Genomic DNA, 17736 nt, shown 5'->3' on the forward strand with positions numbered 1-17736 from the left:
TTCCCCGGGTGAGTTGGGCTCAAAGCCTGTCCACCCTCCCCAGCCTCTGTGGGAGATGGATACTTGCACTGATGAATCACTCCAATGTATTAGTAGATAAAGAAATTGATTATTCCATAAATCATTGTCTCCATGAAAAAAAAATCCCAATTTTTTTTAAAAAAGAAAACATAAATCTGTCCCAGCCCATGTATGCAGAAGTGTAGCCATTTCAGCTTAATTGTCTGATAGTTTCTTTGCTACGGCCCCAGAAAGAAAAGTCTCTGAAGCTACTGGCTCAGGATCTAGATGTTCCTTCCCAAACTTCACAAATGGCCATGGCATGTCAGGGAAGGGATGGATTTTTGCTGCAGCAAGAGGAATCTGAAATAGCCAGAAAGAAGAACTTTCTCACCAAAGGAGACAGAATCATTTCCTTGGAGACTTAAAAACTGGGTATTAACCCTTGACCCTACTTTTCCCCTTCCTACTTACATATTCATCCACACCGTCTAGGAAAGTTAAGGTTCAGTTCTGCCTAGAGACAGAGAACCGGCCACAGTGAACCCTGAGGGAGGCCAGAAGATGGCGTGTGACAGCTCAGGCGTGAGAGAACACTCAGAGCAATGCAAGTGATGAAAGATTTAGGAGGTGTAGGGGCAAACAGTGCAGGGAAAGGGAACAGATGTGGCTCCACAGCTGGCTCTGCTGTGTGATCTTTAGCTTGTGTCTTCTCCTCTCTGAGCCTCAGTACTCCTCCCCAGCACATAGGAGAATGAGTAAGATCCGAGTGTGGGGCTCTGGTCTGAGTTGTACATAGTTAAATTTTTGAGGAACCATGGCTGCCACTGAAGGTCACACACATGGACCTGCCATGAGACCATTCAGTCACCACCAGGTCGGTGGATATTGTTCCATCCCCCAAGCTCCCTCCTCCCCCTCAATCCCCTGCCCTGTGTACTCTGCAGTACACAGAGTGGGTGCTCCATAAATGTTTGGTGAATCAGTGAGTCAGCCCCAAGTCCATGTGAAAATGACAGGAAGTAAACACTAAATCACAAATAGCATAAAAATAGCCACATTTCCAAAGCAGATTTTTCTGATTTTGTAAATCCAAGTAGGAGCAACAAAAATCCGATTCCCTCTTACTGAGATAGCTCAAGTTAAGGCCCCTAAAGTAGCCCTACTTGGTAGACACCATAGGCCACTTCCTCCCTGCCCATTCTGGATCTTTCTATCTGCTGGATAACTTCAAAGTGCCATCTTTTCTCCTCAATCCCTGGAACCCATTTACCTAAACCTCACTCCTTGTGCAGAGGCCAATGCCAGTTCCTCTGCCTCTATCATCCCAACACTCCTAGCCTCCTCTGGCCTCTGGCTTCTAGTCTGGGGGTTCCAGCCAACTCTCAGTACCTCAGTGATGGACAAAAGTGCCCCCTTTCTGTGAGGCATGCTGAGGTCACTCAGAGCATGACTCTCCTGTCCAGGAGGGACCTTTGTCAATGCCCAACCCAATCACGAGGCTTCTCAGACACATCCAGGTGGTGGAGCACTTGGGACTGCTGGGGTTCTTGGGGAAATGCCACAGAGCTGTGACACATTTAATTCTCATCATCCGAATGAAGAGTAATTTATTTACTAGCAGAAAATGTGGCTCTATTATCAGTATGCAAGGCTCCACAACTTAGGAAATAATAACACGAAAATGCTTTTAAGAAATCACATTTAGCAGGATAAAAATACATAACACACACCTACTTACCAAATGCAATGTGAAAGATGATGCTGACAAGCTAAGCAAAGACACTCCGTATCAGGTATGATATCTGACAATGGAACATTCATTCGTTTTGTCATCTGCTACTGCTCCCTAGCAGACAAGCTGTACAAGGCACCAAAGGTTTAAGAACAATTTATGTTGGTGGGGGGAGAGGAGGAAATTCTATTCACTTGCTTCATTTTCTTTTACTGTGAGTCATTCTATTTGAACAACTGCAAATAATAGTTCTTACTAGCCTACTGTGTGCCTGCTCAACACCTCAGTGCAGTTTATGAACACTAGAGTCCTAGAGGAATAGCATTTGGAAAAAGAATAATAAAAAATAACATCACCCCAACTAGAAGAGTCTGTATGCAAGTGGTGCCCACTCATCACCCTAGGGCCAGGCTACTCTCCCTGGTGTCAAACACAGAGGTTGGGGTGAACTTTAATCTCCCTGCCTCTTGCAGAACTACACAGGATGTATTCATTATCTACAAGCTTTTTGAAACATGTATGGATCTGATTTTATTTCTCCCTCAATGTGGAAAAATGTCTTATAGATCTGTTTTTCCACTGTAGAAAATTTGGCCTCTTTATCTCAAGACTGGAAATTTAAAGCTTCAAGTGTGTGTGTGAGCGGGGGGTGTGCCCGCATACATGTGTGCGTGAGATAAAAAGGTGGATGGAGTTTTCTTAACAGGCTGGGGGTCAGAGACCCATATTTCCATTTGATTTTTTCCATGGCTCATCAAGGGATGTGGCACAAGTCATTTCCCCTTTTTGGTCCCTAGTACCCCAATGTCTGATAGAAAAGAGTGGGGACAGGTACTGTATTCCTCCTGTAGCTCCAACATTTGGGGTGCCTCCACTTTGTTCTGGTTCTTCAGAGGTCAAACAGGATGGCCTTGCCTGGCTTCCTCTAGCACTGAAAGGTTTCCTGGATCCAGAGAAAGATTCAAGGATCAGCTTCTCTTGCAAGAAGCGAGGATTCAATCTCTCTGCTCAACTCTCCCCCAGCCCTCAGTCCCCATGGACCAGCCATAATTCAGCTGAACCTGAGAGTTCGCCCATATTTTATTTAGTGATTCGATGTTACGAGACAAGTAAAATAGACGGCTGTCACCTCTATTAAACTGAGCAGGAAAAATGGCCATGTAGGCAACAGACTCTTTCTGCTCATAATGTGTCTTCTGTTTCCTTGGGGAGGGAAGCAAGAAAGGAGAGGGCTTGGCCTCAGTCCTGTTGTGTTCAGAATGTAGCTCAGGGCTCCACTGCAAATCTGTCCCACCCTCACGCTCAGATACGCTAAGACAGCTCAGTCAGGAATTAGAACCATCATTTAAGTCCTCAGTTTCCCCACCTATCCAAAGCAAAGTCACTCTACTCACTCATTAGGCTTGGGGTAAGGAATGGCTGTTGAGCCCCCATTTTGGAAGCTTATTCTAGAACAGCAAATCTCCAGCTGGCCATCTCTTACAAGTGTACAATCACATACATGCACACACACTCACACTCCCCAGAACCCACTGGAGATGATGCATACATTCCCAGGGCTAAATGGCCCAGGTTGACTATCTATGCAGCCTTCATCTACAGGTTAACTGTCAACACATCCACTTTACACAGAGTTATCATATAGACCTGTTCTCTACACATCCAAGCAGGAGGCAGTAATGTGATAAAGGCAGAAAAAGGGGAGGTCTGACTTATAATTGGCAGCAGTACAAGTAGCCCAGCAGGAGTCCAGCCTGGCAGCTGTCCTGAGTGCCCAGCCTATTAGTGATGATGGGACAGCAAAAGTTCCCCTCCTTGGTTCAGCTCCCAGAGGGAGCAGCAGAGATGCTGAAGGGAAAGTGGGAAGGAGAGAGGCGCAAGGTCAGAGGGAGAATCATCAAGATATGAACCATACAGTGGATGTAAAGACCAATCTAGGCCTGGGAAAGAAGAGCCCATTCCCCTAAATACTCTAGTTCCATTCAACAGACTACATGGAAAAGGTCTCAGCATAGAAGGTCCCGAATTAACGTGTCAGAACACCACAAATATCATTAGTACCTTGGCTTCGTAAAAGAACCTCACAGTGTCTTTCATGAAATCCTCATTGAGAGAAAGGAAAAAGTGTTGAACTGAATTGACAGGGCAATTAAGTAGACTTATATTCAAACAACCGTACTTATCAATGCATTCATTTATCAAACAAATAGTTATTATTTGCCTACTATATGCCATGATCTGTGCTAGATGCATTGGATAAGGTGCTGAATAAGCCACCTAATGGCCCATGCTTGTGGGGTGTTTATCTCCATGGTAACTGAGAATTACAATATAGTAAGTCGGATCACAGGGAAGTACAGGGTGCAAGGTGACTCACAGAAGAGGTGGCAGTCAAGAAAGGCTTCCTGGAGGAAAAGACAGGTTTGCTGAATCCTGAAGGATAACTAGAAGTTGAAAGAATAGCAAGAGCAGAGGCCCAGGGAGTGAAGTGAGGCCCAGAGCCTCCTGGGGACTTGGGTGTCCAGTGCAGGAGAGCAGAGGATGTGTGTGAGGCAAGAAGGGACAGTGCACGAGCCTAGAGAGGCCAAGCAGGGCAGGCTACAAAGGACCTGAAAGCATGAAGTCACGGGTATTCTGAAGCAGATTGAGGTTTAATGTAGTGGCTCCAAGACCACTGACCAAAGCCAACAACTACGACATTGGTCATTTCCTGTCTTACATGTTAATGGCAGACATAGTTAAAGTGAGGGAAGGCGTATGTGTCCCAGGCTCAGATGGCATGAACCATGGCAGATGACAGAAAGGGAGCCACAGAAGCTTCACTGTCCCAAGCAGAAAGGGGACAACCCCACCGTATTGTGGGCCAATGACCACATAACCTCTCTGTCACAGAACCCTGGAGGGTGGCCCAGGTGGGGAAAAGACAATGAAATCCTTGCCCACCTCCCAAGGATGGAGAGATGGGAACAGACTTTGGTGGTCTAGAAACAATGAGCAGGAATAGCTGCCTGAAGGTTCAATGATAGGATTTACTGGGGATAAATGACAGGCCCTCCCTTTAGGCTCAGAAGATCAACTGCCAAAGAGAGGATCAGAGAAGTTATAGATCAGCAGCGATGCCTGTGGAAAAGACCCGGTGATCCCATCAGACCACCAGCTCAGTATAAATCAGCAGAGTGAAATGGCTGCTGAAAAGCCTGAAATCATCTGGAGTTGTAATAACCAGACACCAAAGCTAAGATCTGTGGAGGTGGTGAACTTGGTTTCAATACATGGGGGTACTGTGGTGAGCTCTCTACACCACTGGAAGAATTGGGTCTTTAATCTGGAGAAATGCCTCTATGTTTTCATAGGGCTGTATGGTGAGACAGAGAGCAAATTTGAACCAGAATCTGTGAGCAGGGTGATCATGACAATAAGAAGAATGGATAACATGTCTTGAGTGCTTACCATGACTGTGCTCTAAACACTTCATATACTAACTCACTTAATCCTTATAAAAACCTTGTGAGGCGGGTGCTATTATCATCATCATCATCATCATCATCATTATGATTATTATTTTGAGAGATTAAATAATTTGCCCAAGATCACGCTGGTGGGAAGTGATAGAGGCAGCCTTCAAGCTCAGGCTGTCAGATTCCAGAACCTGGGAGCTTATCCATGTAAGATAAATTCTAGCCGGAATAAGCAGGCAAAGAGAGGCAACAGAGGGCCAGGTAATTTATTTAAATACCCCTGGGTGAGGTTCTGTGGCCCTCTTGTCACAGGCCAGAGAAGTCACACCCAGTTAGGGAGGTGGGGGGCTTATAAGGGATTAGGAGGGGAAGGAGTGGACAAGCTATCTTAGGGGGTGTGGAGAGGTATGATTGGCTAAAGGTGACATAATAGATAACTAGAAACTTTTTTCCTTCCAAGAGGGAGGAGACTGACATCCGGGTCTTAGTTGGCCCATCAGGATGGAATTCAGGGAGATGTGTCCCCTTTCCATATACGGCATGGACTTTGGGGTCTGGTCTGTTCTCCCCCTATGGCATCTCTCTGTTCTGTTTGCATGTCCTTGTTTTTCCTTTCTTCAGCCTAACAATCCACAGTACTAGATTACCAGAATGTATGGAGAGCTTCCTCTGTGCCAGGTATGTTAATTCTCACAATGATCCCGTGAGGTCAAATCTATTATTATCCCTATTTTACAGGTGAGGAAACCTAGACTTACAGAAGGTAAGTGACTTATCCAAAGTGACATACATAGCCTGGAGAGAGAGAATGAGAGTTTACGCCCAGTCAGATGAATTTCAGAACCTCTGTTCTCAACATCCAAGTTATAGTGCCTTCCACAGAACTGCAGGGAGGCAAATTGTAGGGGAAATTTTGCAACAAAGACTAGAGTGAGCCGAAAATTTTGCAATAAAGAACAAAGCTGGGTCAAAAAGTGGTGAGCTTCCTATGACAGGTGGTATTCAGTCAGAGATGAGATAGCCATCTGGTCGGTAGGGGGTCAGGGCTGGGGTCCTCCAGTGACTGAGAACCATGGTTCTCAAAGTGTAGTTCCCAGATGAGCAACATCAGCATTATCTGCGGACCTGATAGAATGCAAATTCCCAGGCCTGACTCCACCCCCAGCGAATTGGAGGCTTAGGGGGTGAGACCTAGCGGTCTGTGTTTTAATGAATGCTCCAGGTGATTGGATGCCAGCTGATGTTTGAGAACCAGAGACATGGAATGACCCCTGGGGTTCTTTTCAGCCTGGATTCTGTGATTCTTCACCACAGACAGGCAATGTGATGGCTACAGCCCTGGGAAGCCCTTGGCTCCCTGCTCCTGCTTTTCCGCCCAATTGGGCAGGCTTTTTGGAATAGCATATTTCAGTTCCGCAAAGCAGATGCAGGAAGGCTTTGCAGAAGTCTCCCTCATTCCCATATTTAAAGAGCTCATCCCTGCAGTTGTTTCGAGGACTCTACAAACCCTCTTCCATCGGCAGCCTGTCTGCAGCAGTCCCTTTAATAGTGCAAGACTTAATTGTCTCCTATGGATTGGAACCCTCTTAACATAAACTAGAATTTTAGCTCCTTCTCGCTCCCCTTTTTTCCTCTGCCTTTCTTAACCACCATTCAGTGTGGCACCAAAGGATTTGGAGTGGGATCTGCCACTGCCCCCGGATCTCACTCCATCTCATCATCTTGGTTCAGTGTGATTGCCAGGGGGACTCTCTCCTCCCCAGCTTTTGCTGTGATCTCATTACCTGGTGTCTCCCAGCAGATCCAGCAGTGTCTTTCCCCTGGGGCCCAGCCTCCAGTCACAGACCCTCTTTGGGCCACACAGGTCAGCCCAGGAAGCAAGATTGGACTCCCCATTCAAGGACTGATCAGGACTCCCTGGACCACTACCTTAAGAGCAGCCCATAATCAGGGTCTTCCCAGCTCTGAATGCATGCAAAATGCATTTCAGTTAAAACACTGCAAATGTAGAGAAGCAGCAGCACCCCATGGGCTACAGGTATGTAATAAATAACAGGCCAGGAGGACTCTAGGAGCTGCCATACAGAAGTGTGCTGGGAAGGGCATCTCTCTTGCTACCTAATGTAGTGGAATATTGTCACAGGCTGCTGGAATCAGCCATTCCACTATGAGGCACATGGGTATGTGGACAATGGGCAAATGCCATTATTGAGCTGCATGGAGTACTGAGCACCAGGGCTGGCACAAGGCAGAGGGTACATGAGAAGCAGACAGCCTCAGAGCCCATAGTCTAATGGCAGAGACACGGCCTCTACCCTTGGGGAATTCTTCTTTTTTGCCTAACATTTATTAAGCATCAGGTACTTGGTAAAGAACTTTATATACTTTATCTCCTTTAATCCTCACACTAACCCTATGAAGGTTATACCGTAAGGTTCAACCATATGAAATTTCTGTAGGCCAACAGAGCTGAATATGGTTTAACCTGAGACTAATATTTCTATCTTACAGATGAGGAAACAGAGGCTCAGAGGTGAAGTGACTTGCACAAGGTCACGCAGCAAGTACCTGATAGACTAACACAGGTAGTCTCAGATCTACCACATGCCATAAGACCCAAGACACACCATTATGTTTTGAAGAGCCAAGAAAGAAAAAATCTTGCAAGTAAACCCAGACATGACATGTGATACATATGCTGACTTTAGAGATGGGAAAATGTAGGGGGGAAAAGTCCATCTTAGAATCAATGAAATATATTGTTTGACTCCAAAAGATTCATTCTGCCTCTTGGTAATGAAGGCAGAGAGGTGGCCTTAAGCCACCTCTGGAGCAGCTCCTTGCCTGGGAAGCATGACACACACACACTAGAGAAAGCCCTACACACACTCATAAGCATGAGGCCAGCCACACTAGTGAACATCACTAAGGAAGTAAAGGGTCAAAGAAACAAAGGGAGGGACAAGGTAAAGTGGCCTTTGGGGAGAAGGGAGGGCCAGGCTTGGAGCAGGAGACGATGTGGACCCTGTAGGTCATTCCAAAGGAACTAAGACAAGATAAGGAGGCGCAGAGTGCTCCATGGCCTGGTTGCTATAAAATGTGGCTTAAGGGAAACAACAGCAAAACCAGGATGACCTATTGTCCTCAAACCCCATCTTTTTGCTCTCAATCCAGCCGTTAGCTCCCAATCACACTCAGTTAGGATTCTGTCTCAGGAGCACAAAGAGAAGCAGAAGAAACCACTGAGTCCATGAGCAAACACAGGCGCTGGGACAGGCCCCGAGGCACTGAGGGACACAAATTTAAGAAGGTGCTCACTCTGTGGTCCGTCCTGGGAGTGCAGGGTCATCACTGGACGGCGACGGCCTCCATAAATTCTGCTCCCTTGACACTTCACTCACCTCACCCTAGTCCTGACCCCAGTCCTGACCCTGTGCTGGGGTCAGTCTCCTTGAATAGTAACAGGAAGAAGAAATGCTGATCCCTGCACAGCACTGAAACTATTCTGCAAAACATATCACCCCTATTTGACTCTATGAGGCAGGCAGTATCATCCCCATTTTACGGACAGGGGAACTCAGGTCCTGGAAAATAACATGACCCCTCTGATTATACTTGTCCCAAATCTGTCACCTCTGTAGGGAGCAGTGCGCTTTCCCCCACTTCCAGAATAGTTCAATCCCTGGAAGCCACCATTTTCCCAGTTTCCCCGTGTCCCCCAGGAGAAGGAACACGGGGGACAAGGGACAAAAAGGGCAAATTTGGGTTTGCCTTGACGTGTACAAGTGGTGTGGGGAGAGGTGGATGTAGCAGCTCTTGCAGCCAGGTCCCTACAGCCTACACACTATGACTGTGGGACAGCAACACACATTCCAAGGCCCGACGTCGGCAGCTCTTACCCCCGTACTGTCCACTGGACCTGTTCCTGGCAAGGCAGGCTCTACTTAGAAGGGCAGAATGTGACTCTTGCTTAGCAATAAAATGGCCATAAAACCTATTAGCCAGAAAAAGATGGTGGAGGGGAGAGGGGAAGGGTTTGGGAGCAAAAAGGGGGGTGAAGGTAAAAAGAAAGAACAAAAAGAGCTAGTTCACCGACCACCTGCTCCAGCCAGGCCATAGCTGATGTGGATGGAGGTGAGGGGCAGACACAGACACAGGGCTGTGGGCCTTCCTCAAGGCTCTGACAATGTCGGTGAGGATGACCTGAAAGCTGACAGGGGGACACATAGGCTGGAGGCCCCAGAGCAGGGGGATTCACGTAGGTGGACTGGCCCCACCCAGGCGAGAGTTTATTTTGGACTTGGATTAAAACCTTGGGCAGAGTCTAGAAGCCAGGACAAGGTAGGGTAGTATGTGTGGTGGCCAGAGAGGTTGGAAAGCCATCCATCCTCTCCTCTAGAAGAAGCTTATCCACCATGTGGCCCATCAGCAAGGGTTGTCTGATTCTGAAAACTGCTTGCTAGGGTTAAATGTTACAAGCCCATCCAGCCATCACCCATACCAGACCCAACACAGCCTGGCTCAGGAGGCCACACTCAGCATTCAGAGCCACAGGGGTGGGGACACTGCACTCAGCAAAAATCTGTGAAAATCATTGTTTTCCCCCGTCCTACTACACAGATAAAAGCACAGGATCCAGAGTCAGGCTGACTAGAGGTCTTACCCTACATCTACCTCTCACTGGCTGTGTGTGATCTTGGGCAAGTGACTTCACCAAGCTCAGTTTTCTTCCCTTCAAAATGGGGATAATGCCTGCAGGGTGGTTAGAAGGTGATGGGCAAAAATAAATGCAACAGCTACATTTATTGAGCACTTATTACTCACCTGCATTACTAGTCATTGTTTGAAAAGCAGTGGCTGCCAAGCAGCTCACTACTAGCAGCTAGTAAGTGCTCAGTAAATTGAGACCATTGTACTGCTGTCGTGTTGTTTCATTACTTTGATTTTGCTCCAGAACCTGGTGCGGTCCCAGGCAGGAGGCGCCACAGCCACCTCAGCACAGGCACACTGCCCCCTGGTGCTGCTCTTGGGGAACCGGCACCTGGGAGAAGAGCTATTCCAGCGAACAAGCCCAAGCTCCAACCCAGTAGGCACCAGGCCCTCAGCCCATCTGTCCACCCAAGCTCCAGCCCCACCACCCCAGCCTCAGGAGGACGAGCCCTACTCCTGGAGCCTGCCAGGCAGGGCCTGGGGAGCTGCGGGCTCCTCTTTGCTCTCGTGGTCCCCTCTGGAGGGTCCTGAGCACACAAGGCGGGGCTCAGGCTGAAGCCGCCAGAGGCAGAGGCTGGGGCAGCCGTCTGTGACTGGATGGAGGAAGCCTGGCTCAGCTGCTGAGCCCAACCAGGTGTCCCTTAGAAGAGCACCCCAGGCAGTCAGTCCTGCAGCCTCCCTGGCACCTGGCCTGGTACCTTCCCCAGAGGAGCAGGAGGTCTAATGCCCACAGGGGCATCTGCGCCTCCTGCCCCACAGTCAGGGTTTTGTTTCCTGGGGCAGTGACACGGAGTACCTCTAGGAACACGAGGTCTCACAGAGGCTCCCACGCTCTAGAAAGGACCCCAAAAGCAGCCAAGCAGCCTTGAATTCCTGAACGGGAGGGGGATGAGGGGTACCTCTCACAGACCTTTCAAAACAGCATAGCAGGCTAGATCTCTGAGTCTGCCCATCCGGTATGCAAGTGACCTTGTAAGAGCTTAGTCGGGACACTGTGCCTGCATAAACCATCACTAAAACCCCAGACCACCCTGATTTCAAAAGACTGTTTAGTGCAGCGTGAGGCAGGCATCAAGTAGAAATTAAACTCCAGCTTTGAGAAGGAGTGAAGCCTGGGCTGACAGGAGCAGCTGGGCTAGAAAGTGGAGGCAGATATTCCTCAAGTTAATGCTTTCTAAGGCCCTTCGGGCCACTCCCAGGTCTTGTCTGAAGCTATTTACCTCCAGGGGGGAGAACCCTATTGATCTTCATTCAGCTCCTGTCTGCTCCTAAAAGGCGGCGATGTTTCAGCACATCACCAGTCACTGCAAGAAATTTCTCATTGTTCTACACGCAGCAGCTCCCAAACTCAGGAGACGGATGTTCAAGACCATTTGGGTGAAGTGATGATAGGAGAGGCAGACGAGCTGGTTGGAAAACTCGGGGAGGGAACCCCACTCGAGACCTCACCTGGGATGGACTGCAATTGTCCACTGGGTCCCCCAGCCTAGGCTCAGGGCCTCAAAGCTCGGTTCAGCTCTGTCTGTAGATACTGGCAGAGTGCAGAGCTGAGCGAGCCCCCAACACATACACCTGCTTTCTGTCTCTGCAGTCATTTGGTTCTGAACCTCCCGGCTGGCTGGCTGGAGATCACTGCCCTCCACTCAAGCTCCCCAGCCGCTACCACCATTGTCTGGCTCCCTTTTCAAATTCCAGGCTAGTCCTGGATCCTATAGTATGTGTGGAACACAAGGAAGGCTCCCGAAACACAAAACACAATGGATCTAACCACAAGAGACACAATGGCACTGAGAGTCCCCACCAATCTGCACCAAAGGGAACTTTGAAAACACGAACATCCCACACATCACAGCCCACCCAACAGTTCACAGGTGAGGAAACTAAGGCTCAAGGTTGGGGGAGAGAGTACAGTTTGACCAAGGTGGCCAATAAACTGGCAGAATACAGTGCAGAGAACCCAGATCTCCTACCTCCCAGCCTAGGGCCCCTCCACCTCAGCTTTGAAATCACATAACCCAGAAATCCAGGTCCCCACATGCACTCATTTAAGCCCATTTGGTTGAAAGGACCCATTAAACTGCTTTCCATAACTTAAGACCAGGATCCATCTGAACAATAACGATGATTACAATAATAATAATAAAATGCCAAATAATATGCCTCGAAAATCTTCAATGAGCAACACTTGATAATCATACACAGACTACATCTTCCATATATTCATATAAAATAATCAGTGATCATGCCCCCCCACCCCGCAGACTACAATCCAATTACTCTCTCTCCCTCGCTCTCTCCCTCTCTCCTTTGTTACTTGCAAACCATCCAAGCAATCAATGCCTTGACCTCTCCCTCTGATAGACACAATTACAAAAAGACAGAGCAATGCAATTCATCTATTCAAGATGGATTGTTTGAACACTCTGTCACACTGCTGAGCTATCCATCTCCTCCTCTAAGAGGAAATTTCAGACCCCAAAAGAGGCACAAAGAGAGGGGGTGGGCACACTGCTCCCCAGCCCAGAGAGCCTCTCGTGCACCTGCAGGAAAACCCTTTCCTGGGCTGGTCCTCTGCGATTCCCCTTTGCTAGAGAAGGATTCGGCTCGAGCGCAGCCAGCCGGCTCAGGCACCAGCCTTGGGAGCACACTCTGAAGCACAATTTCCGGGGCCTCGATTTCTACCCCAGCCAGAGCCCTGAGATCCCAGGAGTACGGAGGGATGAGAAGAGGGAGATGGCATCCGGCCCAACCAAGGTGGTGTGTTTGGGTTTCGAGAGAGAGAGAGAGAGAGAGAGAGAGAGAGAGAGAGAGAGAGAGAGAGAGAGAGAGAGAGAGAGAGAGGAGAGAGAGAGAGAGAGAGAGAGAGAGAGAGAGAGAGAGAGAGAGAGAGAGAGAGAGAGAGAGAGAGAGAGTGAGTGTGAGTGTGTGTCACGTCCACTGTAGTCCCCTGGCTCCAGCTGAGGCTCAAGCCTGGGCTCAGACGGATGGAAGTTCAGCTTCCCAGGAAGCTCCAGAGAAGCCCAGAGCCTTCCCATCCTCCGTCCAACCTGGCACAGCTTGGGCAGTCATGTTTGGCATCGGCACAGACCCCAGTCCATGGGCTAGGAATCAAATGGGGCAGGGCTCTGGGATATAAATGGCCTGGGAAGACACACTAATTAATCCTGGGGCTTAATATGAATAAGATTAGAAGAGAGGAGGGTTTTGTCATCCTTAATTGCATTATTACACGCTGAACTCAAGAAAGGGCAGACGGGCCTGGGGGTTCTCCTCAGGGCAGTGAGGAGGCCCCCAGTGCAAGTCGATTTCACAGTAAGAAGGGGTAGGTGAGGATACATCATCCTGCTCCTCCTCAGCTCTTCCATCTGTGGCTACCCTTACCTGCTTCTGTCTTTCTGGGACCCCAAAGACCTCCATCCCTGAGGCTGGGCTGGGAGCATGCCCATCCCACCCCTGCGGAGGACCCGTGAAAAGGGACCTGCAATGCGTGTGCTGGGCATAGAGTACCTTTCAGGTATCTCCTCTTTTTCCCAAGGGCACCCTACCAGTTCAAGCCTCCCCAAAAACAGAAGGTGGGAAAGAGGGTATAAAGGATATGCTGGCTCACTCACTACTAAGGGACTATCTGTCCCTGAAATGGTGACCAAAAGGCGCTGGGGCAGGCAAAGGTGCAGAGATAGAAGACATTTTCGGTTTGCTGGGAGCAGCCTGGGCTGCAAAGTGTTAAGCCTGACCGTGAGGACTGTTCCCACATTCCCATGCTTGGACTCCTCTGCCTCAGGGTATGTGCCTGCCAGGATCCTGGGCAAGGACTGAAAGACCCCAGAATGGGCAGAGCTGAGCTCTGCTCTATCCCCATTCTGACGTCGAGTTCAAGAGGGTCTAGGATTCAGCAGAGAGCAATAGAGAAGGCAGAACGCTCAGGATTTCTGAACATCTCCTATAAAAACCTCAAGTATGGAAACCAACCCCATGACATTGGTTCCTGGCATCCCCTCATGCCTTTGGCAGGCCAAAGTCCGTGCCTGGTGGAGAGTCACAGGGGAGGAAGGTGGCCCTGGCTCAGCAGAGCTCTGCCCGCTTTGTGCCAGATGCTGGTGGTGGCGCCTGGAGAACCCAGGCAACCCGGGTCTCCGGTCTGGCAGCGCGCGCGGGGCCTGCGTGGCGGAGGCTCCTGCGTGGCCAGGCTGGGCCCAGCCCCGGCGGTCGCGGACCTGGGACACGCAGGGTCCCCGCGCAACCCACAGAGCTGCCTATAGGGTGACTGGGGCGGCTACAACAAAGTTAAAGCCCAGAGTAAGAGTCTCCGGCGAGAAGGGACGCGGAGACGCCCGCACCCCAGAAAGCCGCGCGGCCCCACCAGCCGCCGCCAGCTGCGGAGGGATCTCGGCTAACTTTCAAAACCACTCGCATCCCTCTCGCCGCCTTCCCGGACCGTGCTGGGCGGGCTTCATCACTCCCTTCTCCCCACCTGCGCTGCCCCAGGCGGGGGAGAGTCCCGCGGGGGCTGCCCCTCTCCTGCCCCACGCCACGGAGCTGACTGGGAGTCACCGAGGCCGACGGCGGCCACCGAGAGCGGACCGGCTGCCCGCGTCATGCGAGCCGAACCCCGCGTCCTGGCCGTGGCCGCTCCAGCCGTATTTTAGGTCGGGGCTAGGGGCCCGCGGGGACCGGGCTGGGAAGAGAAGTTGGCTCTTCCCCCGGGTTTCTGCTCCGCAGAGCAGCTTGGTCCCCGAACTAGGTCTGCGGCCGGTCATACTGCCGGTCGCCGGGAAATGCGCCCGCCACTCGGGTTAGGGCTGGAACGCTTCGCTACTCTCCGGATCTGGCCTCCCAGGAGCGCGCCAAGGGCCCCTTGCCCTCGCCCGCCGCGGCCCGACTCCTCCCCAGTAAGCGAGGCCCCTGACCCCGTCTTTAGAACTTTGTCCTCACTGGGAGGTGCTCTTGATGGTCAGCCGGCCCCGGGCAGCCGGGAGAGGTTGGAAAAACCTCGTGGGACCGCGTGCAGAGGCCCCCCTATTCCCGCCCCCGCCCGGACGCACAGAGACCTCCGGCTCCGGGGAGCCCTTACCGATCCGGATGACGTGGGGCATCCCGCGCGAGTCCGGGATCCAGAAGGCGCACACGAGGAGCCCGGCCCAGTATTCCCAAACCAGAGTCCGGAGGCGCCGCCAGGGAGCGGTCATCGTTGGGCGCCGCCGAGCGTGCCCGGGGCGCGGCCGTGGCGGGCTCCCTGGGGCGGCAGCTCTAGGCGCGGGCGCGCAGCAGCCCCCGAGGCGCCGCCTGGCCCAGCTGCCCGGCTCCCGAGCACCGCTGCGAGTGGGGGGCACCCCGCGGCGCCGCGCACATCTTACTGGGGGGCCGCCCCGCAGGCGCCCGCCCCGCCCGGCTGCCGCCCACGGGCAGTCCGCGAGTAAGGCTCCTGGACTCCGCCCGGGCTGCGCTCGGACTCGGCTCCGGCTCGCGTCTCCTCGGCTCCCGCGCGGGCTCCCACCTGCCCCGGCTGCCGGGCGCTGGCGGGCGGGCGGGCTGCACGCCGTCTCCGGCCGCTCCTCCTCCAGCTGCCGCCAATGCTATCGCCCGGGCTCGCACAAAGCCCCGGAGTGGAGTTGCACGCGCGCACACACTCCCTCCCAGCCCCCTCCCCCGCGCCCTGCCCCCGCCTCCCGCGCCACCCGCCGCCCGCGCACACACACTTCACACTAACACCCGCCGAGGCGTACACTCGTGCGCTCACACCTGCGCAGGGGGCGGGGAAGGGGACCCTGGAAGCGGTTTGGGGGGACGCCCGAAGAAAGAGCACTCTCCTCGCTTCCCAGACGTCCCCATCCGCCCTGCCGCCCCCAGTCCCTTCAACTGAAAGGGCACGGAGCCTGGGAGCCAGGCGTGGAGCAAAAGATCTGGCACCGCGAGCCGGGAGATGGTGGCAGCCTAACGGCCTGACCGGCTGTAGGAGACGCGCCGGCCGAAGCCGAGGGACCCGGAGCCCGCCGTCTGCGGAGTCTCGCCTCGCAGCTCCCACGCAGCGGGCGCTGGCTGGACGGCGGAGGCTGGAGACTAACCCAGGGATCTGTTTCCCTCCCAAACCGCATTCCCCGGGGAAGCAGAGTTGGGGCTGTGATTGGGGAGAGACAGAATTCAAAGAGAACTGTTCACGCTGGGCTAAGGGAGCTGCAGGAGCTGGTAGGGGTGGGAAAACCCAAACCAGATCTTATGCCGTGGAAGGCAGGACTTGACCTCGCACTGCAACTCCAAGGGCTTCGAAGGAAGACGGCTAAATCCTCAGATTCAGGGGATTCAGGGGTGTCTGAGTCACCCCTGTGCTTCCCATTCCTCTGCCCCAGCTATGCAGGAGGGGCTAGCCCTCCTCCCTATTCCTCCTGAAAAAGAATAAAGAGAAACGGTAATTTTTCGTGGGATAGAGCAGGCCCCGTGGGGGTGGGGGGGCAAGCTGGAAAGGGTTTAAAAAAACTTGTTTATTAGCAATAATAAATTTTTTTTCAAGTGGCGCTGGGTGTCAAGGGGAGGGAAGGGCTGTGGAGCGAGCCTGGAGCAGGAGGCTGGGGAATCACGCAGTTAGGCAAGTTTAATGACCTTTTTGACAGAGACAAAGCGGTGCCGATACAGTAGATAAATAAACGGATCTGTCACCAAGCAGCGGCTAGGCTGTGTGTGAATTTATTTTTCTCATTTAAATAATTTGATCTATTCTGTCATTCCCAATCTCTCCCATTTACCAGCTGTCTGGTAAGAGCATGGCCCCCAACATCTGAAAAGCAAATCTTTAATTTTCTTACAAATAGACTATGAGTCGAGATGGCCTGTTAATTTCCCTGTCTTTTCTTTCCCTCCCTGGCTGGGCACAGGGAACCTTGGCATTGTATGGGGATGTGAATATTGCAGTAAAGCCAATCCTGCCAATTAGGAGGGGACTCCCTCCCATCTGAAGTGGGGGCAACAGTGGCTGGGGGAGGAGGAAGAGGGATTCCCAGGGCTCTCCGCCAGAGAGGTAAAGAGGAGCGCAGGTCTTGAGGCCATCCTCAAAGATCTGCCAGCAAAGGGAGGTTACTGGCTATCTGTCCCTGCCAGACTTGGGCCTTCCTCACCCGGGAGCAGAAGCAGCCAGTTTCCCAAGCAGCCACTGTAAAATGTTGCCCAAGGGACGAGAGAGAAGGACATCCAGACCAGAGCCAGAGAAGCAGCAGCTGCCACCTCTTGATAGAGAGTAACTGGCCCCAGTGGACCCCGGCAAGGATGAGGCACCAGAGAGGGAACAGAAAGACCCGCCCTTCAGGATAAAGCTGGGGAAGCATAGTCGTTCAAGACTGAACACCCCAACCCCATCACCTGTCAGCTTCCACAGCTGGTTTTGTTGTTCCCAGGCACCAAAAAGTCCTGGCTGTTCTCTAAGGAAGAAAACTCTGGGACCCTGACCGGGAAATGGAAGGGGGGTTGGCAAGACCTGAGCTCAAGCAAAGGATGCAGGGCTACAAAGGCACCACCAGGAGCGCCCGAGGATGGCAAGGGGTTGGGGGAGGAGCGGGGAGCCTGGATGCTAATGCCGTTTTGGTTCTCCTACAGGCAGCCTCTTGAGAGGGGCAGGGTGCAGGGAACGGGTGGCCCATCGGGGAAACTGTGGAAGCAGAAGCGTAAAGGTGGACTCCAAAGGAATAAGCAGCTCTACATCTCAGACCAGGACCTGCGAAGGAGGAATGAGGGGTGGGACTGGGAGGAGAGCCAGCAGAAGAAGTGAATGGATGAAGGCAGAGAGGAAATCCAAGGCTCCCAGGGCATGAAAGTGTGGCCCTGTCACCTGCCCCTCTCACTACCCCC

The 17736-nt window shown here is 52.0% G+C and overlaps 1 protein-coding gene across 3 annotated transcripts in view; it reads right to left on the reverse strand.

Moving 5' to 3' along the window:
- Positions 1 to 15509, reverse strand: part of GRIK3 (glutamate ionotropic receptor kainate type subunit 3) — a 213727-nt gene extending 198218 nt beyond the window's left edge. For 2 of the 3 annotated variants that reach the window (XM_073233637.1, XM_017666380.3), the window contains exon 1: positions 14975 to 15508. In XM_073233637.1, the coding sequence (XP_073089738.1) occupies positions 14975 to 15089 (115 nt within the window). In that variant the 5' untranslated portion in view covers positions 15090 to 15508. Of the gene's footprint in view, positions 1 to 14974 lie in introns of all 3 variants that reach the window. The other variant, XM_017666378.3, reaches the window with a different exon arrangement.
- Positions 15510 to 17736: the final 2227 nt, after the last annotated feature.

The sequence above is a fragment of the Manis javanica genome, chromosome 4 (genome assembly GCF_040802235.1).
Source record: "Manis javanica isolate MJ-LG chromosome 4, MJ_LKY, whole genome shotgun sequence".
NCBI lineage: Eukaryota > Metazoa > Chordata > Mammalia > Pholidota > Manidae > Manis > Manis javanica.